The 27,915-nt window shown below is 46.0% G+C and overlaps 1 protein-coding gene across 4 annotated transcripts in view; it reads right to left on the reverse strand.

Annotated features, from left to right (window-relative positions):
• Positions 1-27,915, reverse strand: part of armh3 (armadillo like helical domain containing 3) — a 197,374-nt gene that overhangs the window by 89,466 nt on the left and 79,993 nt on the right. For all 4 annotated transcript variants that reach the window (XR_010977082.1, XR_010977080.1, XM_068053169.1 and 1 more), the window contains exons 19-20: positions 14,620-14,680; positions 8,769-8,857 (exon numbers count right to left, since the gene is read on the reverse strand). Coding sequence is in view for 2 of the 4 variants with exons in the window: in XM_068053169.1 (XP_067909270.1) it covers positions 8,769-8,857; positions 14,620-14,680 (150 nt within the window). In the remaining 2 variants the exon portion in view is untranslated. The remainder of the gene's footprint in view (positions 1-8,768; positions 8,858-14,619; positions 14,681-27,915) is intronic.

The raw sequence follows: 27,915 nt of genomic DNA on the forward strand, positions 1-27,915 counted from the left end.
AAACAATGCAAGGTTTTTATAGAGTAGACACAGAGAGTGTCTTCAGCGGTAGAGCAAAACTATCATATAAACATAATATATAAGATAGTCACCAAGAAATCAAATAGGGAATTCAGATGAACCTTCTTTACCCAGACAGGAGTGAGAATGTGGAACTTGCTACCACTGGGATTGGTTGAGGTGAATAGTGTGGATGGATTCAAGCAGCTAGATAAATAGATAAAGGGAGAATGCAATATATGGTCATGCTGATAGAGTTAGACAAGATGGGAGGAGGCTTGTATACAGCATAAATGTTGGCATGGAATGGATGGGCTGAATGGCCTGTTTCTGTGCTGCATATTCTATGTAGAACTAGGCCATTCAGGAAAGGAATCAGGAAGCACCTCTACACACAAAGGTTTAGTGGAAAGTTGGAACTTCCGCGCCAAAAGGGTGTGGATGTTGGGGATCAATTGACATTTTGAAGACTGCTGTTGATAGAGTTTTGTTGGGTAAGAACATCAAGGAGAAAAGGCAGGTAAATGGAGTGCAGGTACAGATCAGCAATGATCTAACAGAATGATGGAATAGGCTTGATGGGCTGAACGACCTCCTCTTGATCTGATGATCCTCTCCCCACATCCGATGTAATATAGTTTAGATGCTGAGTAAAGCTCCCTCTACACAGCTTCCACACATTTTACCCCTAGCCCAGAATAGGCCCATTACTGTAACTAGTGTGGCACTTGTAATTCCATTAACAAGTGGTGGTGGTTGAATTGCCAGAAGTAGCATCCTTCAGATGAGACATTAAACTCCTGTTCAGACGAAAGATTATCAACCCAAAAGGTAACTGCTCCCCTTTCCACAGATATAACTTGACCTGCTGAGTACTTCCAGCATTTTCTGCTTTTATTTCAGATTTCCAGCATCTGCAGAATTTGGCTTTTGTACAAAACTTTTCTGACTGAAGAAGTAATTAACCTCAGATGGTAAGGACTTAGTTTGCTGATTCTAAACAATTTCCAACAAGAGGGAGGAAAAAAGAGACAATAACAGATGGTGGGAACAGATGTTACATAGCTGTAGTGACTGAGCTTCGCTGCATGTGCTGTGCTGCTGATCTGATTTGGCTGCAAGGCAACCTGATCGGGAGCCAGGCAGCAAAAGAAACTGCAGGATGGAAGTTATACAAGGGAAGGGGTTTAGCAGAAGAGTTTAATCAAGTTGCAGGTGGAGAGAGAAAGAAAAAGATTAAGGAAAAAAAGTCAGGGAGACTAAAGAAAGCAGAAAACAATGCCACTGATAATGGGAGGAAGAAGCAGCTTGCATTTCCATAGCTGTTTTCACAACCTCAGAACATCCCAAAGCATTTTACAGATAATGAAGTAAGTTAAGAAATGGAGTCATTGTTGTAATATAGGAAACGAGGCAGCAAATTTTTTTTGTGCGTTCGTTAAGGGATGAATATAGACCAAGACACCAGGGACACCAATAGTGGCTGCAAGATCTTGTACATACAATGTAAAGGGCAGACAGGACTTTGGTTTACCATCTAGTCTGAAAGGTGGCACCTCTGACAGTGCAGCACTCCCTCAGTACCGGCCCTCCGACAGTGCGGCACTCCCTCAGTACCGGCCCTCTGACAGTGCGGCACTCCCTCAGTACCGGCCCTCCGACAGTGCGGCACTCCCTCAGTACCGGCCCTCCGACAGTGCGGCACTCCCTCAGTACCGGCCCTCCGACAGTGCGGCACTCCCTCAGTACCGGCCCTCCGACAGCGCGGCACTCCCTCAGTACCGGCCCTCCCTCAGTACCGGCCCTCCGACAGTGTGGCACTCCCTCAGTACCGGCTCTCCGACAGTGCGGCCCTCCCTCAGTACCGACCCTCCGACAGTGCGGCACTCCCTCAGTACCGGCTCTCCGACAGTGCGGCACTCCCTCAGTACCGGCCCTCCGACAGTGCGGCACTCCCTCAGTACCGGTCCTCCGACAGTGCAGTGCTTCCTCAATTCTGACCCTCCGACAGTGCAGTGCTCCCTCAGTACTGACCCTCTGACAGTGCAGCACTCCCTCAGTATTTGGCTCCAATTGGAAACTCTGAGCTTTAGCCTCAATCTCAGCATTAACTGCCCCCTTACTGCAAAAGTACATTATTCCAGTTCCTGTATTTCAAAAAAATGTTTCAGGCGATTAAAGGATTCGATAGGGCGAATAGAGAGGAACTATTTTCTCTAGTGGAGAATTAAGACTTGGCTGTTTGTGGTGATGTCAGGAGACAGTTCTTCACACAAAGGCTCGTGGAAACCTGGAACTCCCCCCCCACTGACCCACAAAAAATGTGTTGACATTGGAGGTCAGTTTTGAAATTGAGATCGATAGGTTTTTGTAGAGTAAGGTATCGAGAGAGATGGAATGAAGACAAGTAGATGGAGTTGTGATATAGATCAGCCATGATCTGACTGAATGGTGGAACAGGGTCAAGGGGCTGAATGGCCTCCTCCTGTTCCTGTGCTCCCAAAGAGCTCCTCTGTGGCTTCCTCTAGATGATTAGTGCTGAAACTGACCAGTTTCCTAACTGGACAGAGGCTCCCCTGCACCAGGTACTGGATTACTAACTATTGACTGCACCAGGCTGACTGTTGACTACAGAGCGAGTGTATAAATTACGCTAATGGAGACCCAAGGTATTGACTAACTGCTCTGACAGATGGCCTTGTTTCCTTTTTCGTATTTCTTCTGTAATTTCAGGAAAACCAATGTGAACTTATTCCGTTATGCTTCTGTCTTTCAGATGCAATTAATTCTCAAACAGTCCAGAAAAACCTGAGAAGGCCTGAAATGATTTGCTGCCTCATCAGATAATGTTGTAATCTCTAAAAATAAAATGCTCATGGCCCTGCACCAATTTTTAAATTCATTAAATTAGGTGCAAGTAAGAGACAGAATCTTACAGTACAGGAGGCTGCCGTTCCTATCAGGCCTGTGCTGGCTCTGTGAAAGAGCTATTCTATTGGTCTCATTCCCCTTCTCTTTCCCCACAGCTCTGCAAATTTTTCCTTTTCAAGTATTTATCCAATGCCCTTTAGAAAATTACGATTGAATCTGTTTCCACTGCCCTTTCTGGCAGGGCACTCCAGAACAACTCAGAGTAAATAAAAATTCTCATCTCTGCTGGTTCTTCTGCCAATTATCTGTGTCCTCTGGTTACCTTGCGCCACTGAGAACTTATTTGTTCCATCAAAACTCCTCAATTTTGAACTCTATTAAATCTCCTCCTAACTTTCCTTTATGATGTGTGGACAGTAGGAGGGAATGCCTCATCAGCTTGAAATTCTGGCACTTCGACTAGTATGATTCAGAAGCATGGACAATCCTGCCATTTGCACAAAATGAAAATGCAGTCCTATTCATTTGCAATGTACAATGCTTGTTGCCAGAATGCTGTCATCTCACCAGCTCAAAACCACCAGCAGTGATTGCAAATTAGCTTTAATACTCAAGGGCTCATCTTAACTGCCTCATACACACAGCAGTGCTCCCGCACCTCTGATGAGTCACACAGTGTCATGGGGCCCCGAATCGTGGAGCTACTTCACATGTTTCAGCTAGGCTCAAAACGTAATAGCAATTGCAACAGTTGGATCGAATGTGAAATTGAACAGAGCTGCTACCACAAGGATTAGTTGAAGCGAATCGCAGACACATTTAAAGAGAAGCTAGATAAGTACATGAGGGAGAAAGGAATCGAAAGATACGCTGATGGGGTGAGCTGAAGTGGGGTAGGAGGAGGCTCGAGGAACATAAACACAGGCATGAATCCATTGAGCCGAATGGCCTTTTTCTGTGCTGTAGACGCAATGTAATGGACAAAGTGCGTCAGAGTGAATGAATGGGAATGGGGGGTGTGATCTTCACCATCCCATCTCTGCCCCATACCTGGATCGTACCCAGTATTTCTGTGCAAAGTGAAACACTCAGACTGTGGACTCGTGATTGACAGGCAACACTGCTTGGAGGACTTTCCAACACAAATGGAAAGACATTAACCGTCCACTACAGTCTGGCAAACACGAAGGATGATTGAGGAGGCTGGTACTCCTGCAATTTAAACCTGTGATGAAAGGGTCTTCTCAAAGTGAAGCTTTTCACAGCTGGAAAAGTCACAACTGCTATCCAGTGAAAAGTCACCAAGAGGGCAGGACTGGGCTCAGCTATGACAGCCCTATAGTTGGATGATGTATGGGACTGACTTTATAGGTTCACTCACAATGAATTTGCGTGAAGTAAAAAAAAAACTTGCATTTATATCGCGCCTTTCACAATTTCAGGACATCCCAAAGGGCTTTGCAGCCAATTTTAAAGCCTAGTCACTGATGTAATGTAGAAAAGGCAGCAGCCAATCTGTGTACAGAAAGCTCCCACAAACTGCAGTGAAATATAACATCTGTTTTAGATGTTGGTTGAGGGATAAATGAAGAACTCCACTGCTCTTCCTTGAAGTTGTGCCATGGGATCTTTTATGTCCGCCTGAGAGGGCCTCAATTTAATGCCCCATCTGAAAGGCGGCACTGTTACAAAAGTGCTTCGATATTTTTTGTTCAGTATATGTTTTTGAGGACTTATAATTAAACTGTGAAGATAGATTAATTGAAAGACTGAAGACTTCATAGAAGCTGGACTTTGCTTTGCTGTTGACAGTTCATTGAAAGGACACCGAGATGCTGTTTAAAAACAGCCTTGCTGGAAGTCATGTGCTTTAAGCAATAAACACAGAAGCCCTGGTGACCTGAGGAAGATGTTTACAGAGAAGTGACAGGTCAGGATTTATAAGGGTCAGAAGGCTTGACTCTAGAGATAGTGTTTGTGGTTTTGCTTTGGACACTGTGTTGGGGTGTGAACTGTTTTCAAGACAGTTGGAGAAAACCAGCCAAGACAGCAGCCACCATCAGCTCACCTTCCTCCATCTCTTTGAGAATTTCCCGAGAATCAAGTGTAAGAAATAGAGAAACTGATGCTGCATTTCTCCTGATAAACCTGCCAAACTGATCCTCAAGATCGCCTGAAAAGAACGGCTCTAGAAAGATCCCAGTCACAGCAGTCTATGCATATTTGAGATGCCTGACCAAAAGGGACAACTGAAATGTTTCCATATCTTCTCTTTTTTCTTCAAAAATTAGCAAGTATTTAGCCAAAGTATTCTTTTTTGTCTTTTTTTTGTAACAGATCCCTGCAGACAGAATTTCTGTATTTTTTCCAGTATGCGTGAGTTTGTGTGTGGGGAATTTAAAAAGGGGAATTTTCATATTTCAATCTGTGTGATAATGGTCAGCTTTGTTACTGGTTAAGTCTTGGTTTATAATAAACTGATAGTTTTGTTGTTTATTAAAGAAACCTGGTTGGTGTATTTTATATTGGGATAAAGAGTAGAGTATATTGGTAGCAGTGACCACCGCACAGTCCTTGTGGAGACGAAGTCCCACCTTCACTTTCAGGATACCGTCCATCTTGTTGTGTGGCACTATCAGCGTGCTAAATGGGATAGATTTCAAACAAATCTAGCAATGCAAAACTGGGCATCCACGAGGCGCTGTGGGCCATCAGTAGCAGCAGAATTGTACTCAACCACAATCTGTGACCTCATGGCCTGGTATGTCTCCCACTCTACCATTACCATCAAGCCAGGAGACCAACCCTGGTTCAATGAAGGAGCAACACCAGGCATACCTCAAAATGAGGTGTCAACCTGGTGAAGCTACAACAGAGGACTACTTGCATGCCAAACTGCGTAAGCAGCATGTAATAGACAGAGTTAAGCGATCCCATAACCAACGGATCAGATCTAAGCTCTGCAGTCCTGCCACATCCAGCCATGAATGGTGGTGGACAATTAAACAACTAACTGGAGGAGGTGGCTCCACAAATATCCCCATCCTCAATGCTGGGGGAGCCCAGCACATCAGTGCGAAAGATAAGGCTGAAGCATTTGCAACAATCTTCAGCCAGAAGTGTCGGGTTGATGATCCATCTTGGCCTCCTCCTGAAGTCCCCAGCATCACTGATGCCAGACTTCAGCCAATTCGACTCACTCCACGTGATATCAATAAATGACTGAAGGCACTGGATACTGCTAAGGCTATGGGCCCTGACAACATTCGAGCAATAGTACTGAAGACCTGCGCTCCAGAACTTGCCGTGTGCCTAGCCAAGCTGTTCCAGTGCAGCTACAACACTGGCATCTACCTGGCGATGTGGAAAATTGCCCAAGTATGTCCTGTACACAAAAAACAGGACAAATCCAACGCAGCCAATTACCGCCCCATCAGTCTACTCTCAATCATCAGTAAAGTGATGGAAAGTGTCATCAACAGTGCCATCAAGCGGCACTTGCTTAGCAATAACCTGCTCAGTGATGCTCAGTTTGGGTTCTGCCAAGGCCACTCAGCTCCTGACCTCATGGCAGCCTTGGTTCAAACATGGACAAAAGAGCTGAACTCAAGAGGTGAGGTGAGAATGATTGCCCTTGATATCAAGGCAGCATTTGACCGAGTATGGCATCAAGGAGCCCGAGCAAAACTGAATTCAATGGGAGTCAGGGGGAAAACTCTCTGCTGGTTGGAGTCATACCTAACGCAAAGGAAGATGGTTGTGGTTGTTGGAAGTCAATCATCTGAGCTCCAGGACATCACTGCAGGAGTTCCTCAGGGTAGTAGCCTAGGCCCAACCATCTTCTGCTGCTTCATCAATGACCTTCCTTCAATCATAAGGTCAGAAGTGGGGATGTGGCAATGACCATCTCCAACAAGAGAGAATCTAACCATCTCCCCTTGACATTCAATGGCATTACCATTGCTGAATCCCCCACTAACAACATCCTAGGGGCTACCACTGACCAGAAACTGAACTGGAGTAGCCATATAAATACCATGGCTACAAGAGCAGGTCAGAGGCTAGGAATCCTGCAGTGAATAACTCACCTCCTGACTCCCTAAAGCCTGTCCACCATCTACAAGGAACAAGTCAGGAGTGTGATGGAATACTCTCCACTTGCCTGGATGGGTGCAGCTCCAACACTCAAGAAGCTTGACACCATCCAGCACAAAGCAGTCCACTTGATTGGCACCCCATCCACAAATATTCACTCCCTCCACCACCGATGCATAGTAGCAGCAGTGTGTACCATCTACAAGATGCACTGCAGCAATGCACCAAGGCTCCTGAGAGAGCATCTTCCAAACCCACAACCTCTACCAACTAGAAGGACAAGGGCAGCAAATGCATGGGAACACCACCACCTGCAAGTTCCCCTCCAAGTCACAAACCATCCTGACTTGGAGCTATATCGCCGTTCCTTCACTGTCGCTGGGTCAAAATCCTGGAACTCCCTTCCTAACAGCACTCTGGGTGTACCTACCCAACGTGGACTGCAGCGGTTCAAGAAGGCAGCTCACCACCACCTTCTCAAGGGCAATTAGGTATGGGCAATAAATGCTGGCCTGGCCAGCGACGCTCACATCCCGTGAATGAATAAAAAAATATGTATGATTGACTGCATCGGTAACTGGGTAACATTTTAAAAAACATAAGTTGTGACCTGTGGAGAAGTGGAACTAGAAAAGTCAGTGCACTCCTCCCGCCTCAGTCGTAACATATGCACGGCACCTCAGTACTGCACCGGGAGTTTCAGCCTGGAATTTGTACTCAAGCCTCCAGAGTGGGACTTGAATCCAGGGCCTTCTAATTGAGCAATGAAGCAAGGTGTCAGCAGTAACAGGTGAGTGGCAACTGTGGAACTGGACGCCAGCAGGAGAAGACAGGGTGCCGGGGTGGGAAATTACTGGGATGGAGCAAGGCCTACATGAAAAAGCCTCACAATGATCGACATACACTACAATCTCTCATTAACATGTACAGCATCAGCAATTTCCAGATTTTGCCCATCACTTCTTCTCCATGACAACCTACACTACAGTCCTGTATTCTTACTGGCTGTTGCTTTTTCGATATGCCCACCCCAACACCTCCAACTCATTTTCTCCTCCTGACTCTTTCTTCAGGTCTCCTGTCTTCCCATCCCTACCCTGCTCCTGCCTCTCCATGGCTTTCCATCACAGAAGGATTTGATGAAGTTTCCCAATGTGAATAAAGGAACCCACAAATAAAGCAACAAAGTCCATGACTTCAGACTTATTGAGTGGCTGCCGCATGCCCTCCCGTGCCGACCCTCATCCCCCCCACACTGCCCCACATCCGCCCCACCCTCGCCCACGTCCCCCCCACCCTCGCCCACGTCCGCCCCACCTGCCCCACCCTCCCCTACACCTCCCCACCCTCACCCACGTCCCCCCTACCCTCACCCACGACCCCCCCACCCTCACTCACATCCATCCCGAGCCTCACTCTCACCCACATCCCCCACACCCTCGCCCACATCCGCCCCACCCTCCTCCACATTCCCCCCCACCCTCGCCCACATCTGTCCACACCTCCCTACCCTCACCCACATCCCCCACACCCTCACCCCCATCCACCCCACCCTCACCCCCAGCCTTACCCCCATCTGTCCCACCCCTATCTCCATTCATTCCACCCCACATGATGGGGGAACAAGACAATAGTGGAATGGCAAAACTCTGGTGAATATTATTTAAACATTAAAATATGGAACATTTCAATTGTTGTTCTGTAAGGTAACACTTCCTAATGTGTATCCTCTATTTAATCTTAACTGATCACAGCTCCAGGTGTACTATAATGTTATCTACCAGGTATAACAGGACACTCACCTGACCAGAGTTCACGCCAGGTGTAATGTAACCGTACTCTACACTTCTTCTGATAACAGATGAGCTTGTGAACTATCTGAACACACCGCCTGCAAACAGGGAAATGGAGGAAGTGTTACATTAACAACAAAAACAACTTGCATTAATAGAGCTTTTAAACCTAATCAAACAGAAATAGATGGTGAGGCAAAGAAAGGGTAATTAGAAGAGGTGATCAAAAGCATTTTTAAAAAATTCTCTCATGGGATGTGGGCATCAATGACAAGGCCAGCATTTGTTACCCAGCCCTAATTGCCCTTCTTGAACAACTGAATGGCTTGACCAAGAGTCAACCACATTGCTGTGGGTCTGGAGTCACATGTAGGCCAGACCAGATAAGGACGGCAGATTTCTTTCCCTAAAGGACATTACTGAACCAGATAAGTTTTTATGACAACCAATGATTGTTTCATGGCACCATAACTGGGAGCACCATTACTGAGACTCGCTTTCGATTCCAGATTTTTTAAAATTAACTAATTAAATTTAAATTCCACCAGCTGCCATGGTAGGATTTGAACCAATGTCCCCAGGGCATTAGCCTGGGCCTCTAGATTACTAGTGCAGTGACATTACCACTACGCCAACATCTCCCTCAGCATGGTCAAAGATGTATGTTTTAAGAGGGGTAATGAAGGAGCAGAGAGAGGTGGGGAGGCCGAGAGGTTTAAGGAGCGAATCCCAGAGCATAGGCTCTAGATGGCTGAACGCACAGCCACCAACGGCGGGTGAATGGAATGGGGATATACAAAAAGCCAGAGCTGGACGAAGAGAGAGCACAGAGGAGAGAGGGTTTTAGGGTTGGAAGAGATAGTCAAGGACAAAGCCATGAAGGGATTTAAACTCAAGGGTGAGAATTTAAAATTTGAGGCATTGGTGGATGGGGAGCCAGGAAGCACAGGGGTGATGGGTGAATGGGACTTGGTTGGATTAGAAAACAGGGTGTTAGACAAGCTCAAGTTTACAGAGGATGGAGGATGGGAGTCCGGCCAGAAAGCATTGGAATAGTCAAGTCTGGAGGTGACAAAGGCATGGATGACGGTTTCAGCAGCAGATGAGGTGAGCTGGAGAAGAAGTGGGCAATGTTACAGAGGTGGAAGTAGGTGATTTTCGTGATGGAGAGGGTATGGGGTTGGAAGCTCATTTCAGGGTTGAACAGAACACTGAGGTTGTGAACAGTCGGGCTGAGCCTCAGACCATGGCTAGAAAGGGGTTGGAATTGGTGGCTAGGGAACCGCGTGTGCAATGGGGGTGGCAAAGACAATAGCTTTGACTTTCTCAATATTTTAATTTGAGGAGGTTGCGACTCATCCAGAAATGTATGTCGAACAAGTAAATTGATTAAGTGCAGGGGTCGAGAGAAGTGGTAAAGGGTGTCTGAAATAAAACCAGAAAATGTTGGAAATATCCGGCAGGCCAGACAGTATCTGTGGAGAGAGAAACAAAATTAATGTTTCAGGTCCATGACCTTTCATCAGAACTCCTGGAGAGATTAAATGACAAAAGAGTTGGTGGTGCAGGGCCAAAGGAAATGGTAATTGGACAAGTAAAGAAACAAAAGATGCGTCTAAAGGAACTGTGAATGGCAGAACGATGAACAACTGCCACCTGAAAGCAAAGAAAGAGAAAGACAACGAAACAAAATGGGGGCAGAGGTTACAGTTTGAAATTGTTGAACTCAATGTTGAGACCAGTAGTTTGTAAAGTGCCTAAGTAAAAGAGGAGATGCTGCTCCTTGAGCTTCAATGGAACACAGCAGGAGGCCAAGGACAGAGAGGTCAGCATGACAGCAAGGTGGAGAATTAAAATAACTGGCGATCGGAAGCGTGGAGCTACGCTTGCGGACTGAACAGGTGTTCCGCAAAGCAGTCACTCAATCTGTGTTTGGTCTCCCCAGTGCAGAGCAGACCGATTTGTGAGCAGCGAAAACAGTACACTAAATCGACAGAAGTACACATGAATCGCTGTTTCATCTGGAAGGAATGTTTGGGGCCTTCGGCACTGAGGAAAGAGGAGGTAAAAGGGCAGGTGTTACATCTCCTGCACTTGCATGGAAATGTGCCTTTTGAAGGGGAGGGTGTGTTGGGATGAGTGAGGAGTGGAGAATGCTGAGGGGGGGGGGGGCGGTGAGATGTGTTTGGTTGCAGCATCAAGCTGGAGATGACAGAAGATGATCCGTTCAATATGCAGACTGGTGGGGTGGAAGGTGAGGACAAGGGGAACCCTATCATAGTTGTCGGAGGGAGGCAAGGGGGTGAGAGCCAAAGTGTAGGAAATAGAATGGACATGATCGAGGGCCCTGTCAACCACAGTGGGGGGGGGCTCCTCAGCTGAGCAAAAAGGAAGATAAATCAGAAGTGCTGGTATGGAAGGTCACATCATCAGAGCAGATGCGACAGAAACAGAGAACCTGGGAGAATGGGATGGAGTCCTTACAGGAAGTGGGGTGTAAGTAAGTGTAGGCAAGGTAGCTGAGGGCATCAGTGGGCTATTAATGAATAGTCGTTGATAGCCGATCCCCAGAAATGAAGACAAAGAAGTCGAGGAAAGGAAGAAAGAGTTGGAGATGGACCATGTGAAGATGAGAGAAGGAAGGGTGGAAATTGGAAGCAAAGTTGATGAAATTTTCTAATGCATCCCAACAGCAGAAACCAGCACAGATACAAGACATCAATGCACTGGAAAAAGAGGTAAGGGAGGGGGCTAAGTAGGACTAGAACAAGGAACATTCCACATATCCCACAAAAAAGCAGGGACATCTAGGACCCATGTGGGTAACCATAGCAACACGTTTTGTTTGGAGGAAGTGAGTGGAGTTGAAGGAGAAGTTGTTCAATGTGAGAACAAGCTCAACCAGGGGGAGGAGGGTGGTGGTGGATGGGACAAAAACAAGAAATGCTGGAATCACTCAGCAGGTCTGGCAGCATCTGTGGAAAGAGAAGCAGAGTTAACGTTTCGGGTCAGTGACCCTTCTTCGGAACTGACAAATATTAGAAAAGTCACAGATTATAAACAAGTGAGGTGGGGGTGGGGCAAGAGATAACAAAGGAGAAGGTGCAGATTGGACCAGGCCACATAGCTGACCAAAAGGTCACAGAGCAAAGGCAAACAATATGTTAATGGTGTGTTGAAAGACAAAGCATTAGTACAGATTAGGTGTGAATACACTGAATATTGAACAGCAGCAAGTGCAAACCTGAAGAAAAACAACCTGAAAAAAACTTTTCTAATATTTGTCAGTTCCGAAGAAGGGTCACTGACCCGAAACGTTAACTCTGCTTCTCTTTCCACAGATGCTGCCAGACCTGCTGAGTGATTCCAGCATTTCTTGTTTTTGTTTCAGATTTCCAGCATCCGCAGTATTTTGCTTTTATTTTGGTGGTGGATGGGGACTGGTTGGGCCTCTGTTCAAGGTAGAAGGGGAGAACCCTCACAACGTCCTGGTGGGGGATGGAGATGTAGAGATATTGGACGTCCATGGCGAAGAGGAGACAGTGAGGACCAGGAAACTGGAAACCATTGAAGTGACGAGGGCATCGGAAGAGTCACGGATGCAGGTGAGAAGCAACTGGACAAGAGGATAGAAAATAGAGAGATAGGCATGACAGAATAGGGGATAGAGTTGAGATAGGAAGAAATCTGTTCAGGGGGGCAGGAACAGGCTGAAACAATAGGTATACCAGGGCAGTGCTGTTTGTGTGTCTTGGGAAGTAGGTAGAAGCGGGCTCTTCGAGTTTGGGGCTCTAGGAGGTTGGAAGCCACGGACGGAAGATTTCCAGCGGAGATGAGGTCAGTGACAGTCCTGGAAACGATGGCTTGACGTTCAGTAGTGGGATCATGGTCCAGGGGGAGGTAGGAGGAAGTATCAGAGAGTTAGCAATCAGCCTCTGCAAGGTAGAGGTCGGTTCACCAGACAACAACACCATCATTATCAGCAGGTTTAATGATAATATTAGGCTGGCACCCGAGAGAACAGAGAGCTGCAAGTTCAGAGGGAAACAGGTTAGAGTGAGTGAGGAGAACAGACAAATTTAGATGGCCAATGGCACACCGAAAAAATCTAGAAAAAGTAAGACACCAGAGGAAGCAGTCCAGTTGGAGGGAGAATACGCGAGACGGGTAAAAGAGTCCACTGAGCTGGGATGGGAGAGACTCCTAGCCATTGAAGTGGGCGTGGAGGCAACAGAAGAGCTCAGCATCATTCTGAGCTCAAAATTCATTGAAATGGGGGCATAAGGGGATCAAGCTGAAGCATTGCTTAAGGACAGGTTGATCAGTATCAGAGAGAGGAAGGTTGGAGGGTACTGTGAATACATGGCAAGGGGTAAGATTGGAAGAAGGGATGGGGTCAGAGGGAAGTGAAGGGGAAGAAAGATCCAGAGGGGCATTGCTACCCATGGGTTGTTGGAGTTTGCGATCCTTCACACCTGAAAGGAAGAAAAAAAGTTTTTTTGTTTGAGTGTCAGATGTGGCGACGGATGAAATGAAACTGTGGAATAGGTAGCTTTGAGATCGAGTGAGTCAGTGCTGCTGAAGAGAGGTCAGAGTGTGCATGTGGCAGCACATGGCATTGACAGTGGATCTCAGGTGCAGTGAGAGCAGCAGTTCGAAGAACGCTCAATGTCTAGGAGGTTTCTAATTGTGAGTGGATCCGAAACACGAAGGTTGCAATTTCACTTGGAATCCACGTGGAATAAGTCGGAGCTGGTGACAGTTGCTAAGGAAGGAGATGTGGCTGTGAAATTGAGCTTTGGTAGACACCTGATCAAACACAAGGAGGGGAACAGAAACCAATGAAGGTGAATGAGGTAAAAGAGACAAACGGAAATCCCATTGGAGAGAAGAGCAAAATTTCTTCAAGGTTAGCATTCCTGGAAGAAAGGTGGCAGTGAATTCAACACTAAAACAAAAGCAAAATACTGCAGATGGAGGAAATCTGAAATAAAAACAGAAAATGTTGGATATGCTCAGCAGGTCAGGCAGCATCTGTGGAGAGAGAAACAGAGTTAACATGTCAGGGTGATGACCTTTCATCAGAAAGGGCAAAGGGGTTGAGGGCGGGTTTTCTGAGGTGGGGAGGTGATGACAGCGTTTTTAAAAGGGAGCGGTACAATATCTGAGGGGAGGGAGCCGTTTACAATGGCAGGTAGCATGGGGGCCAGGAAGGGAAAATGGATCATCAGCAGTTTAGTGGGAATGAGGTGAAGGGAGCAGAAGGTCTCATGGACAAAATGAGCTCAGACATAGCATGAAGGGAAATAGGAGAAAAAATAGATTAACATGCTGGTTCAACACTGGGGGAACCATATTTGGCAGCTGACTGGCCTAAACGTAATGATCAAAGTAGTCGTGGAGCAGATTAACAGCTGCAGCAGTATCATGGCGACAATAAGCGTTTTAAAGAATCAGATGACATTCAATAAGCTTCACCTGTATCTGAGCTACCCATAGCATAATTAATCCACTCAAAGGGATTCAACAAATGTTGTAAACCTTATGTTATCATAGGTACTCTCTTACAATCCATGTTCACTGATTCCCAAATGCTCTGTCCAATCTAAGTTAAATGGAGCGGGTCCTGGGTTACCTGATCTTACCCAGGTTAGCGGTAGAAGAAGCTACAATTGATTTCTGGGACTCGGGTTGGAAAAGGATAACTGATCAGCCAAATTTCCACATCTTGATCATTATTCAGAGATTCCCATGCTCACCATTAGTCTGGCATGCAGAAAGCTTGGGTAAAGTATGGGGACTCACCCTGCAAGCAGGAGGGGTGAATGAAGGGGACAATGAAGAAATGATGTTGACTTACATGTAAAGGTCCATGGGGAACTCCTTCATCATGTGGGTGACCATAAATTCCACCATTAGATCTGGAAAACAGTGAGTTAAGCTTTGGAATATATTGTGGCTGGAGCTTATATATTCATACATATATAAAGTTCGTCACAGAAGGCCACTCAGCCCATTGAGTCTACGCCAGCTCCTTTGAAGTTAATCTCACGCCTCTCCTCTTTCCCTATATCCCTGCAATTTTTCTCGTTCAGGTATTTATCCAATTCCCTTTTGAAAACTCCTACTGAATCTTTATCTACCACCCTATCAGGCAGTGTATTCCAAATCCTAACAACTCAATGCCTAAAAAAGTGCTTTCTCATGTCACCTCTGGTTCTTTTGCCAATCACTTTAAATCTGTGCCCTCTGGTTATCGATCACTGGAAACAGTCTCTCTTTATTTACTCTAACTAAATAGAAATAAACAAATAGTTTGCCTACATTACACAAGAATCATTCCTGCCTGGCTGGCTCTTCCAATTACATGATGTTACCTAGCTCAGGTCATTTTGCTGCAACAACTGCTGCTGAAAGATGTGACTAGATGCTACAGGAATGGAAAGCTTTCTTTTTTAACTTTTGGTGCCTTTCATTGCAGCAGTAATAAGAGAGCATTAATAACATGGTTGGTTTGACACCACTGTTGCTGTAAGGTCAAGAGCAAGGACACAGCCTGCTCAGAAATCTGCAGAGGTGCAAACTGTGCCAACCTTTAGACTTGATTTTGGGCATCACCCAAAGATGAACTTCTCTTGGTTCCAGCACCAATTTCTTCATCTCTTCAGAAGGTTACAACTGGTGCCCATGATTCTTGGTCTGGGATTGGTGTCACCTCTTGACCTGTTGGCAATGTTGAGATAATGCTCTATACAGCTATTTGCCAAGTCTTGAATGTACACTACACTCCCATCACCTTAACTATAAATATGCAGGAGAGTCAGTCAGACAAGGAACCTGGAGAAGAATTAATTTCTTTTATTTCATGTCTGAAGGTCTGATAAACAATATATTGCGGTACTTCGGCATCTGTGACACTGTAAATCCTGAAAACCTGATGAATAAAGTTATTAAAAAGAAAATGAAAGCCTGGTTAACAAGGGCGCCAATCAAATGCAGTGCTGAGGTAACACACAACACAAGCGGACAGTCCCAGATTCAATCTCCAGTATGTGCTGAGAGAGATGATCACAGAAAGTACTAGGAATGATAGAATTATGGAATACAGTACAGAGAAGGCCATTCAGCCTGTTGAGTCCGTGCCCACTTCTTGCAAAAGCAATTTAGCTAGTCCCTCTACCCCACCCTTTCCCTGTAGCCTTGCAAATTTTCTCACTTCAGGTGCTTATCCAATTCCCTTTTGAAAGCCACGATTGAATCTGCCTCCACCACACTCTCAGGCAGTGCATTCCAGATCCAAACCACGCACTACGCAAAATGTTTTTCCTCATATCGCCTCTGGTTCTTGACCCTTTGGCCAGTGGGAACACTTTCTCTCTATCTACTCAGTCTACATGATTTTAAACACCTCCAACAAATCTCTCAGCTTTCTCTAAGGAGAACAACCCCAGATTCTCCAATCTATCCATATAACTGGGCTCAAAACACCAGACCAAGGAAAAGAAAATATTAGTGAGGAAAACCACTCCTGATTGCTAACCTGTACCATGTGCAAGAGCCAGGAGAGAACTGGGCTTGACGTGTCGCTTATAGTCAAAACAGGTTGAAAGAAAAAAAAACTTGCATTCTATAACGTCTTTCATCACCTCAGGATGCCCTAACTTTACAGCCCATTTGTGCTCTGCAAGCTCTCACAAGCAGCAATGTGATAATGACCAGATATTCTGATTTTAGTGATGTTGGTTGAGGGATAAATATTGGCCCAGGACACCTGGGAGGACTCCCCGACTCTTCTTCAAAATTGTACCATGGATCTTTTACATTCACTGAGGGGGCTCGATTTGAAGTCCCATCTGAAAGGCGGCGCCTCCGATAGTGCAGCATGCCCTGAGCACTTGGAATGTGTGCTCAAGTATCAGGAGTGGGACTTGAAACCACAGCCTTCTGACTCAGAGGTGAGAGTACTCCACACTGAGTCACAATTGACATCATCCAGACATGAGATTGGCCATTGGCTGAAGTACCAGAGGTAGGCCTGGCCCCCTGTGGAGCCGTATTTCACCAGAAGACAGCACCTAAAGGAGAGAGAATACCACAGCGCCATGTTACTTGAATCATTCTGATTCCACTTTACAATGTCTAAATTTCCCGAAGGCAACACCACACTCATTTTCACTGGGACTTGTTCCTCAGATTTCAAAAGTCTGCATTTTAGTAACATCACAAGATCTAGTCCGGAGTAATACAGCCCTAACAAGAAAGCATTTGTCAGCTCATTATGAATTTAAAAAAAGACAAATCAAAAATGATTAGATTAGATTAGAGATACAGCACTGAAACAGGCCCTTCGGCCCACCGAGTCTGTGCCGACCATCAACCACCCATTTATACTAATCCTACACTAATCCCATATTCCTACCAAACATCCCCATCTGTCCCTATACTTCCCTACCACCTACCTAAACTAGTGACAATTTATAATGGCCAATTTACCTACCAACATGCAAGTCTTTTGGCTTGTGGGAGGAAACCGGAGCACCCGGAGAAAACCCACGCAGACACAGGGAGAACTTGCAAACTCCACACAGGCAGTGCCCAGAATCGAACCCGGGTCCCTGGAGCTGTGAGGCTGCAGTGCTAACCACTGCGCCACTGTGCCGCCCCAAATGGATCCCATTTGTTTAAAATATCAATATTTAGATTTTAAAAACTGAAGGAACCACTAAATTATTCAAGCATTTCAATATCAAGTAATTATGATTCCTCTTCACAGTGTCTACATTTCCCTAATTAGTTTTGCTTCTGTGGTGCTAGATCAATGGCTACAGCCTAACTTTGCATACTGGTGAATTAGATTTAAATAGCATAATTCATTCATATATATTCACCACCCGCAATAATGAATAGACCCTTCCAATCTCATAAAGCTGTACTTTGTTCAGCTTTAGGTGAAAGCCTGTCCTTAATTAACCAGATTTGCAGAGGTACTAATCATTTACAGCACCAAAGCCTGGGTACAATCACTGGTCTGTGCTGGACAAGTTGATCTCAAGGTCTTTAGACATAAGTTTATCTTAATAGTGTTTAAAATATTGTTTTTTTAATAAATAGTTAATTTGTTGTTATCTAAAGATACCTGGTTTGGTCTGTTTTATTCTGGGGGTTACTAGAGTGTTTAATTTGGCTGTTTTTCAGGTTGGGTGGGAAAACTTTAATAATATGCTGCGACCTGTGGAGTGATGGGACTGAATTGACAGTGTGTTGCGCCTGCCTCGGTCGTAACAATCTGTTTTGGTCAGCTGTGAGGGACAGGAGGATGTGAGGGACAGGAGGATGTGAGGGACAGGAGGATGTGACCGTGAATGAGGCAGGTAAAGGGACTGAGCAGACAGTAGTGGAGGAGCCTCAGACTTAACAATTGTCAAACAGGTTTGAGGTGCTCTCAACCTGTGTGGACAAAAGCAAGGTCTGCAAGGTGGATGAGCAGATTGGCTATAGCACTGTGGTACAGGAAGCCATTCAAGTAGGGGGAGCAAAAAGGAATGTAGTGGTAGTAGTAGGGGATAGTATAGTAAGGGGGATTGACACTGCTCGACGCAGCCAAGAGCGTGAGTCCAGAAGGCTGTGTTGCCGACCCGGTGCCAGGGTTCGGAACATCTGCTCAGGGCTGGACAGGAACTTGGAGTGGGAGGGGAAGGATCCAGTTGTCGTGGTCCATGTAGGCACCAACGACACAGGTAGGACTAGGAAAGAGGTTCTGCTTAGACAGTATGAGGAGCTCGGGGCTAAATTGAAAAGCAGAACCTCAAGGGTAATAATCTCTGGATTATTACCTGAGCCACGTACCAATTGGCAGAGGGCACATAAGATTAGTGAAATGAATAAGTGGCTCAAAGACTGGTGTGGGAGAAGTGGGTTTCGGTTTGAGAGGCACTGGCACAGTACTGGGGAAAGTGGGGGCTGTACCTTTTGGACAGTCTGCACCTGAACCATGCTGGGACCAGTGTTCCAGCAAACCGTATAACTAGGGAAGTAGAGAGGGCTTTTAACTAAACAAGGGGGGTGAGGGATCAAGCCTAGGTAGACGTAGCAAACCAAGGGGTAGAATCAAGGCAGGAGAGCAAAATAACAATATGGGAAATGAAGATCAGAGAATGACAGGAAGGGACAGAGAGAAAAAAAACCTAAGAACACACCAACAGTCAAGACTAGATGTTACAAAGATAACAAAAAAACAAAACTAAAGGTTCTGTATCTGAATGCACGTAGCATTCATAACAAAGTAGATGAACTGATAGTGCACACTGAAGTAAGTAAATATGATCTGATAGCCATTACGGAGAAGTGGCTGCAGGATGACAATGATTGGGTCCTGAATATTGAGGGGTATATGACGTTCAAGAAGAATAGGAAGCTAGGTAAAGGTGGAGGGGTTGCATTCTTAATCAAGGATGGCATTGGTGCAATAGTTAGAGATGACCTTGGGTCAGGAGATCAAGATGTAGAATCGGTTTTGGTGGAGATGAGGAATAGTAGGGGAAAGAAGTCACTAGTGGGAGTGGTCTACAGGCCCCCTAACAGTAACCATAATGTAGGACAAAGTATACAGGAAGAAATATTGGGTGGTGATAAAGGGACAGCAATAATCATGCTTGATTTTAATCTACATATAAATTAGAAAAATCAGATTGGCAATAGTAGCCTGGATGAAAAGTTCATAGAATGCTTTCCAGATAGTTTCTTAGAGCAGCATGTTCAGGAACCAACCAGAGAGCCGATTATATTAGACTCGGTATTGTGTAATGTGACAGGATTAATTAATCACCTCAGAATAAAGGCAGCGACCACAATATGATTGAATTTTACATCCAGTTTGAAAGAGAGAAGAGTGAGTCTAAGACTAGTATTTCAAACCTAAATAAGGGCAACAGGAATTTAGCAGTGTTAAAGGATATTTATTGAAATGCAAGGAGTATAGTAAATAAAGCCAATGAGCTGAGGGCACAGATAGTATATTCCTACTATAAAGAAAAATTCTAAGGGGAGGACCCACCATCCGTGGTTAACTAAAGAAGTTAAGGAAAGTATCAAACAAAAGGACAAAGCATATAATTGTGCAAAGATGAGTGGCAGATCAGATGATTGGTCAGAATATAAAGAACAGCAGAGAATGACTGAAAGGTTAATCAGGAGAAAGAAATTCGAGTATGAGAGGAAGCTAGCTAGAAATGGAAAAATAGATCGCAAGGTTTTCTACAGGTATTTAAAAAGGAAAAGAGTAAGTAATGTGAGTGTTGGTCCTCTAGAGAGTGAGAATGGGGAGTTAATAGTAGATTATAAGGAAATGGCAGATGAAATGAACAAATATTTTGCTTCATATATAATATAAAAGCATAATACTGCAGATGCTGGAAATCTGAAACAAAAACAAGAAATGCTGGAAATACTCAGCAGGTCTGGCAGCAACTGTGGAGAGAGAAGCAGAGTTAACATTTCAGGTCAGTGACCCTTCTTCAGAACTGACAGATATTAGAAATGTAAAAGATTTTAAGCAAGTAAAGCGGAGGGTGGGGCAAGAGATAATAAAAGAGGTGTTGATAGGACAAGGTCACAGAGAATAACTGACCAGCAGGTCATGGAACAAAGGCAAACGGTATGTTAATGGTGTGCTGAAAGACAATGCATAAGTACAGAGAGGGTGTCAACAGACTGTAAAGCACAAAGGACTCCAAGGACAAACATTAAATTTTTTTTTTTGAAAAACAGAAACAGTGGGTAGGCACAGGAGGCAGATTTTGGAAAGGTGCAGAAGTAACAGGGTTGTTGTCATGGGTGACTTCAACTTCCCTAATATTGATTGGAACCTCCATAGTGCAAATAGTTTGGATGGAGCAGTTTTTGTCAGGTGTGTCCAGGAAGGTTTCCTGACTCAATATGTACATAGGCCGACTAGAGGGGAGGCTATGTTGGACTTGGTGCTTGGCAACGAACCAGGCCAGGTGGCAGATCTCTTGGTGGGAGAGCATTTCGGTGATAGTGATCACAACTCCCTGACCTTTACTATAGTCATGGAGAGGGACAGGAGCAGACGGGATGGGAAAATATTTAATTGGGGGAGGGGGAATTACAATGCTATTAGGCAGGAACTGGGGAGCAGAAACTGGGAACAGATGTTCTCAGGGAAATGCACGACAGAAATGTGGAGGTTGTTTAGGGAGCACTTGCTGTGACTGCTGGATAGGTTTGTCCCAATGAGGCAAGGAAGGGATGGTAGGGTGAAGGAACCTTGGATGACAAGAGATGTGGAACAGCTAGTCAAGAGGAAGAAGGAAGCTTACTTAAGGTTGAGGAAGCAAGGATCAGACAGGGCTCGAGAGGGTTACAAGGTAGCCAGGAAGGAACTGAAGAATGGACTTAGGAGAGCTAGAAGGGGACATGAAAAAGTCTTGGCGGGGAGGATTAAAGAAAATCCCAAGGCGTTCTACACTTATGTGAGGAACAAGAGGATGGCCAGAGTGAGGGTCGGGCCGATCAGGGATAGTGGAGGGAACTTGTGCCTGGAGTCGGAGGAGGTAGGGGAGGTCCTAAATGAATACTTTGCTTCAGTATTCACGAGTGAGGGGGACCTGGTCGTTTGTGAGGACAGCGTGGAACAGGCTGATATGCTCGAACAGGTTGAGGTTAAGAGGGAGGATGTGCTGGAAATTTTGAATGATATGAGGACAGATAAGTCCCCGGGGCCAGACGGGATATACCCAAGGATATTACGGGAAGCGAGGGAAGAGATTGCTGCGCCTTTGGCGATGATCTTTGCGTCTTCACTGTCCACTGGAGTAGTACCGGATGATTGGAGGGTGGCAAATGTCGTTCCCTTGTTCAAGAAAGGGAATAGGGATAACCCTGGGAATTATAGACCAGTCAGTCTTACGTCGGTAGTGGGCAAATTATTGGAGAGGATTCTGAGAGACAGGATTTATGATTATTTGGAAAGCATGGTTTGATTAGAGACAGTCAGCATGGCTTTGTGAGGGGCAGGTCAAGCCTCACAAGCCTTATTGAATTCTTTGAAGATGTGGCAAAACACATTGATGAAGGAAGAGCAGTGGATGTGGTGTATATGGATTTTAGCAAGGCGTTTGATAAGGTTCCCCATGGTAGGCTCATTCAGAAAGTGAGGAGGCATGGGATACAGGGAAAGTTGGCTGTCTGGATACAGAACTGGCTGGCCCATAGAAGACAGAAGGTGGTAGCAGACGGAAAGTATTCAGCATGGAGCTCGGTGACCAGTGGTGTTCCGCAGGGATCTGTTCTGGGACCTCTGCTCTTTGTGATTTTTATAAATGCCTTGGATGAGGAAGTGGAAGGCTGGGTTAGCAAGTTTGCCGATGACACGAAGGTTGCTGGAGTTGTGGATAGTGTGGAAGGCTGTTGTAGGTTGCAACGGGACATTGACAGGATGCAGAGCTGGGCTGAGAAGTGGCAGATGGAGTTCAACCTGGAAAAGTGTGAAGTGATTCATTTTGGAAGGTCGAATTTGAATGCAGAATACAGGCTTAAAGACAGGATTCTTGGTAGTGTGGAGGAATAGAGGGATCTTGGGGTCCATGTCCATAGATCGCTCAAAGTTGCCACCCAAGTTGATAGGGTTGTTAAGAAGACGTATGGTGTGTTGGCTTTCATTAACAGGGGGAGTGAGTTTAAGAGCCGCGAGGTTATGCTGCAGCTCTATAAGGCCCTGGTTAGACCACACTTGGAATATTGTGTTCAGTTCTGGTCGCCTCATTATAGGAAGGATGTGGAAGCTTTAGAGAGGGTGCAGAGGAGATTTACCAGGATGCTGCCTGGACTGGAGGGCATGTCTTAAGAAGAAAGATTGAGGGAGCTAGGGCTTTTCTCATTGGAGCGAAGAAGGATGAGAGGTGACTTGATAGAGGGGTACAAGATGATGAGAGGCATAGAGAGGATAGCCAGAGACTTTTTCCCAGGGTGGAAAGGGCTATCAACAGGGGGCATAATTTTAAGGTGATTGGAGGAAGGTTTCGGGGAGATGTCAGAGGTAGGTTCTTTACACAGAGAGTGGTGGGTGCGTGGAACGTGCTGCCAGCGGTGGTAGTAGAAGCAGATACATTAGGGACATTTAAGCGACTCTTGGATAGGTACATGGATGATAGTAGAATGAAGGGTAGGTAGTTAGTTTGATCTTAGAGTAGGTTAAAGGTTCGGCACAACATCGTGGGCCGAAGGGCCTGTACTGCGCTGTACTGTTCTATGTTCTATCTATGTTCCAACAAATATTTTGCTTCTGTCTTCACTATAGAGACGACAAAAAACTTTCCAGTAATAGCTGTATTCAGTGGAAGGAAGAGAGGAACTTGGTGAAATTACAATGACCAGGGAACTGGTACTGACAAAACTGATGGAGCTGCAGGCTGACAAGTCCCCTGGTCCTGATGGGTTTCATCCTAGGGTCTGAAAAGAGGTGGTTAGTAAGGTAGTAGATTCTGGAAAAGTTCCATCAGACTGGAAAGTAGCAAATATAACCCCTCTAGTCAAGAAGGATTGGGGGGGGGGGGGTTGTGGAGGCCGAAAACGGGTAACTATAGGCCTGTTAGCTTGACGTCCATCGTGGGAAAGTGTTAGAATCGATCATTAAGGAGGCTATAACTGGGCACTTAGAAAAACTCAAGGTAACTGGGAATAGTCAGCATGGCTTTGTGAAAGGGAGATCATGTTTAACCAATTTATTGGAGCTCTTTGAAGGAGTAGCATGTGCCATGGATAAAGGGGAGCCCATTGATGTACTGTACTTGGATTTCCAGAAGGCATGTAATAAGGTGCCACATGGGCAGCGCAGTGGTTAGCACCGCAGCCTCACAGCTCCAGGGACCCGGGTTCGATTCTGGCTACTGCCTGTGCGGAGTTTGCAAGTTCTCCCTGTGACCGCGTGGGTTTTCGTCGGGTGCTCCGGTTTCCTCCCACCGCCAAAGACTTGCAGGTGATAGGTAAATTGGCTATTGTAAATTGCCCCGAGTGTAGGTAGGTGGTAGGGAATATGGGATTAATGTAGGGTTAGTATAAATGGGTGGTTGCTGGTCGGCACAGACTCGGTGGGCCAAAGGTCCTGTTTCAGTGCTGTATCCCTAAATAAACAATAAAAAAAAAGGTTATTGCGCAAAGTAGGAGGTCATGCTATAGTGGGTAACATATTAGCATGGACAGAAGATTAGTTGGCTGGCAGAAAATGGGTCCTTCTCTGATTGCCAGGATGTGATGAGTGAAGTCCCGCAGGGGTCTGTGCTGGTATCTCAACTTGTTAAAATTTGTATCAATGACTTAGAAGAGGGGAGCGATGGCATGGTTGCTATATTTGCAGATGACACAAAAAAAATTTTTTATTCATTCATGGGATATGGGCGGCGCTGGCCAGGCCAGCATTTATTGCCCATCCCTAATTACCCTGGAGAAGGTGGTAGTGAGCTGCCTTCTTGAACCGCTGCAGTCCATTTGGGGTAGGTACACCCACAGTGCTGTTAGGAAGGGAGTTCAAGGACTTTGACCCAGCGACAGTGAAGGAACGGCGATATAGTTCCAAGTCAGGATGGTGTGTGACTTGGAGGGGAACTTGCAGATGGTGGTGTTCCTATACATTTGCTGCCCTTGTCCTTCTAGTTGGTAGAGGTCGCGGGTTTGGAAGGTGCTGTCTAAGGAGCCTTGGTGCATTGCTGCAGTGCATCTTATAGATGGTACACACTGCTGCCACTGTGCGTTGGTGGTGGAGGGAGTGAATGTTTGGAGATGGGGTGCCAATCAAGCAGGCTGCTTTGTCCTGGATGGTGTCGAGCTTCTTGAGTGTTGTTGGAGCTGCACCCATCCAGGCAAGTGGAGAGTATTCCATCACACTCCTGACTTGTGCCTTGTAGATGGTGGACAGGCTTTGGGGAGTCAGGAGGTGAGTTGCTCACCTCAGGATTCCTAGCCTCTGACCTGCTCTTGTAGCCACGGTATTTATATGGCTACTCCAGTTCAGTTTCTGGTCAATGGTAGCCCCTGGGATAGTGGGGGATTCAGCAATGGTAATGCTGTTGAATGTCAAGGGAAAATGGTTAGATTCTCTCTTGTTCGAGATGGTCATTGCCTGGCACTTGTGTGGCGCGAATGTGACATGCCACTTATCAGCCCAAGCCTGGATATTGTCCAGGTCTTGCTGCATTTCTACACGGACTGCTTCAGTATCTGAGGAGTCACAAATGGTGCTGAGCACGTTATTGCTAAGCAAGTGCCGCTTGATGGCACAGTTGATGACACTTTCCATCACTTTACTGATGATTGAGAGTAGGCTGATGGGGTGGTAATTGGCCAGGTTGGACCTGTCCTGCTTTTTGTGTACAGGACATACCTGGGCAATTTTCCACATTGCAGGGTAGATGCCAGTGTTGTAGCTGTACTGGAACAGCTTGGCTAGGGGCGCGGCAAGTTCTGGAGCACAGGTCTTCAGTACTATTGCCGGAATATTGTCAGGGCCCATAGCCTTTGCAGTATCCAGTGCCTTCAGTCGTTTCTTGATATCACGCGGAGCGAATCGAATTGGCTGAAATCTGCCATCTGTGATGCCGGGGACTTCAGGAGGAGGCCAAGATGGATCATCAACTCGGCACTTCTGGCTGAAGATTGTTGCAAATGCTTCAGCCTTATCTTTTACACTGATGTGCTGGGCTCCCCCATCATTGAGGATGGGGATATTTGTGGAGCCACCTCCTCCAGTTAGTTGTTTAATTGTCCACCACCATTCACGGCTGGATGTGGCAGGACTGCAGAGCTTAGGTCTGATCCGTTGGTTATGGGATCGCTTAGCTTTGTCTACTGCATGCTGCTTATGCAGTTTGGCACGCAGATAGTCCTGTGTTGTAGCTTCACCAGGTTAACATCTCATTTTGAGGTATGCCTGCTGCTGATCCTGCCATGCCCTCCTGCACTCTTCATTCAACCAGGGTTGGTCTCCTGGCTTGATGGTAATGGTAGAGTGGGGAATATGCCGGGCCATGAGGTTACAGATTGTGGTTGAGTACAATTCTGCTGCTGCTGATGGCCCACAGCGCCTCATGGATGCCCAGTTTTGCATTGCTAGATCTGTTCAAAATCTATCCCATTTAGCATGGTGGTAGTGCCACACAACACGATGGAGGGTATCCTCAATGTGAAGGCGGGACTTCGTCTCCACAAGGACTGTGCGATGGTCACTCCTACCAATACTATCATGAACAGAAGCATCTGCGGCAGGCAGATTGGTGAGGACGAGGTCAAGTATATTTTCCCCTCTTGTTGGTTTTCTCACCACCTGCCGCATACCCAGTCTAGCAGAGATGTCCTTTAGGACTCGGCCAGCTCGGTCAGTAGTGGTGCTACCGAGCCACTCTTGGTTATGGACATTGAAGTCCTCCACCCAGAGTACATTTTGTGCCATTGCCACCCTCTGTGCTTCCTCCAAGTGCTGTTCAACATGGAGGAATACTGACTCATCAGCTGAGGGAGGGCGGTAGGTGATAATCAGCAGGAGGTTTCCTTGTCCATGTTAGATCTGATGCCATGAGACTTCATGGGGTCCAGAGTCGACGTTGAGGACTCCCAGGGCAACTCCCCCCCTACTGTATACCACTGTGTCACCACCTCTGGTGGGTCTGTCCTGCCGGTGGGTGATGACAGTGTCTGGGACATTGTCTGTCAGGTATGATTCCTTGAGTATGACTATGTCAGGCTGTTGCTTGACTAGTCTGTGGGACAGCTCTCCCAACTTTGGCACAAGCCCCCAGATGTTAGTAAGGAGGACTTTGCAGGGTTGACAGGGCTGGGTTTGCCATTGTCGTTTCCGGTGCCTAGGTCAATGCTGGGTAGTCCGTCCGGTTTCATTCCTTTTTATTGACTTTGTAGCGGTTAGATACAATTGAGTGTCTTGCCAGGCCATTTCCGAGAGCATGTAAGAGACAACCACATTGCTGTGGGTCTGGAGTCACATGTAGGCCAGACCAGGTAAGGACAGCAGATTTCCTTCCCTAAAGGACATTAGTGAACCAGATGGGTTTTTACAACAATCGACAATGGTTTCATGGTCACCATTAGACAAGCTTTTAATTCCAGATTTATTAATTGAATTCAAATTCCTTCTGCTGTGGTGGGATTTGAATGAACCCATGTCCCCAGAGAAATACCCTGGGTCTCTGGGTTACTAGTCCAGCGACAATACCACTACGCTACCGCCTCCCCTGAGGCAGGAAAGTATGTTGTGAAGAGGACATAAGGAGGTTGTAGACCGATACAAATAGGTTGAGTGAGTGGGCAAAAATCTGGCAGGTGGAGTATAATGTGGGAAAATGTGAAGTTGTTCACTTTTGCAGGAAGAATAAAAAAGCAGAGTATTATTTAAACGGCCAACGACTGCAGAACTCTGAAGTGCAGATAGATCTCGGTGTTCTAGTGCATGAGTCACAAAATGTTAGTATGCAGGTACAACAAATAATAAAGAAGGCTATCGGAATGCTATCCTTTATTACGAGAGGAATAGAAAATAAAAGTAAGGATGTTATGCTTTAGTTAGACAGGGCATTGGTGAGACCACCTCTTGAATACTGTGTGTAGTTTTGGTCTCCTTATTTAAGGGAGGATGTGAATGCGTTGGAGGCAGTTCAGAGGAGGTTTACTAGATTGATACCAGGAATGAGTGGGTTGTCTTAAGAGTAAAGGTTGGACACTGGAGTTTCGAAGGGTAAGGGGAGTCTTGATTGAAGTATATAAGATCCTGAATGGTCTGGACAAGGTGGATGTGGAAAGGATGTTTCCTCTTGTGGGTGAGTCCAGAACTAGGGGGCACTGTTTTAAAATTAGGGGTCTCGATTTTAGGACAGAGATGAGGAGAAATGTTTTCTCTCAGAGGGTTGTGCGACTTTGGAACTCTCTGCCTCAGAAGGTGGTGGAGGCGGGGTCATTGAATATTTTTAAGGCGGAGGTAGATAAATTCTTGTTAGGCAAGGGAATCAAAGGTTATCAGGGTAGAAGGGAGTGCGGAATTCCAAACAAACAGATCAACCACGATCTTATTGAACAGCGGAGGAGGCTAGAGGGGCTGAATGGCCTACTTCTGCTCCTAAGTCGTATGTTCAGTTGG

This window comes from Heterodontus francisci, chromosome 20 (assembly GCF_036365525.1).
Source record: "Heterodontus francisci isolate sHetFra1 chromosome 20, sHetFra1.hap1, whole genome shotgun sequence".
NCBI lineage: Eukaryota > Metazoa > Chordata > Chondrichthyes > Heterodontiformes > Heterodontidae > Heterodontus > Heterodontus francisci.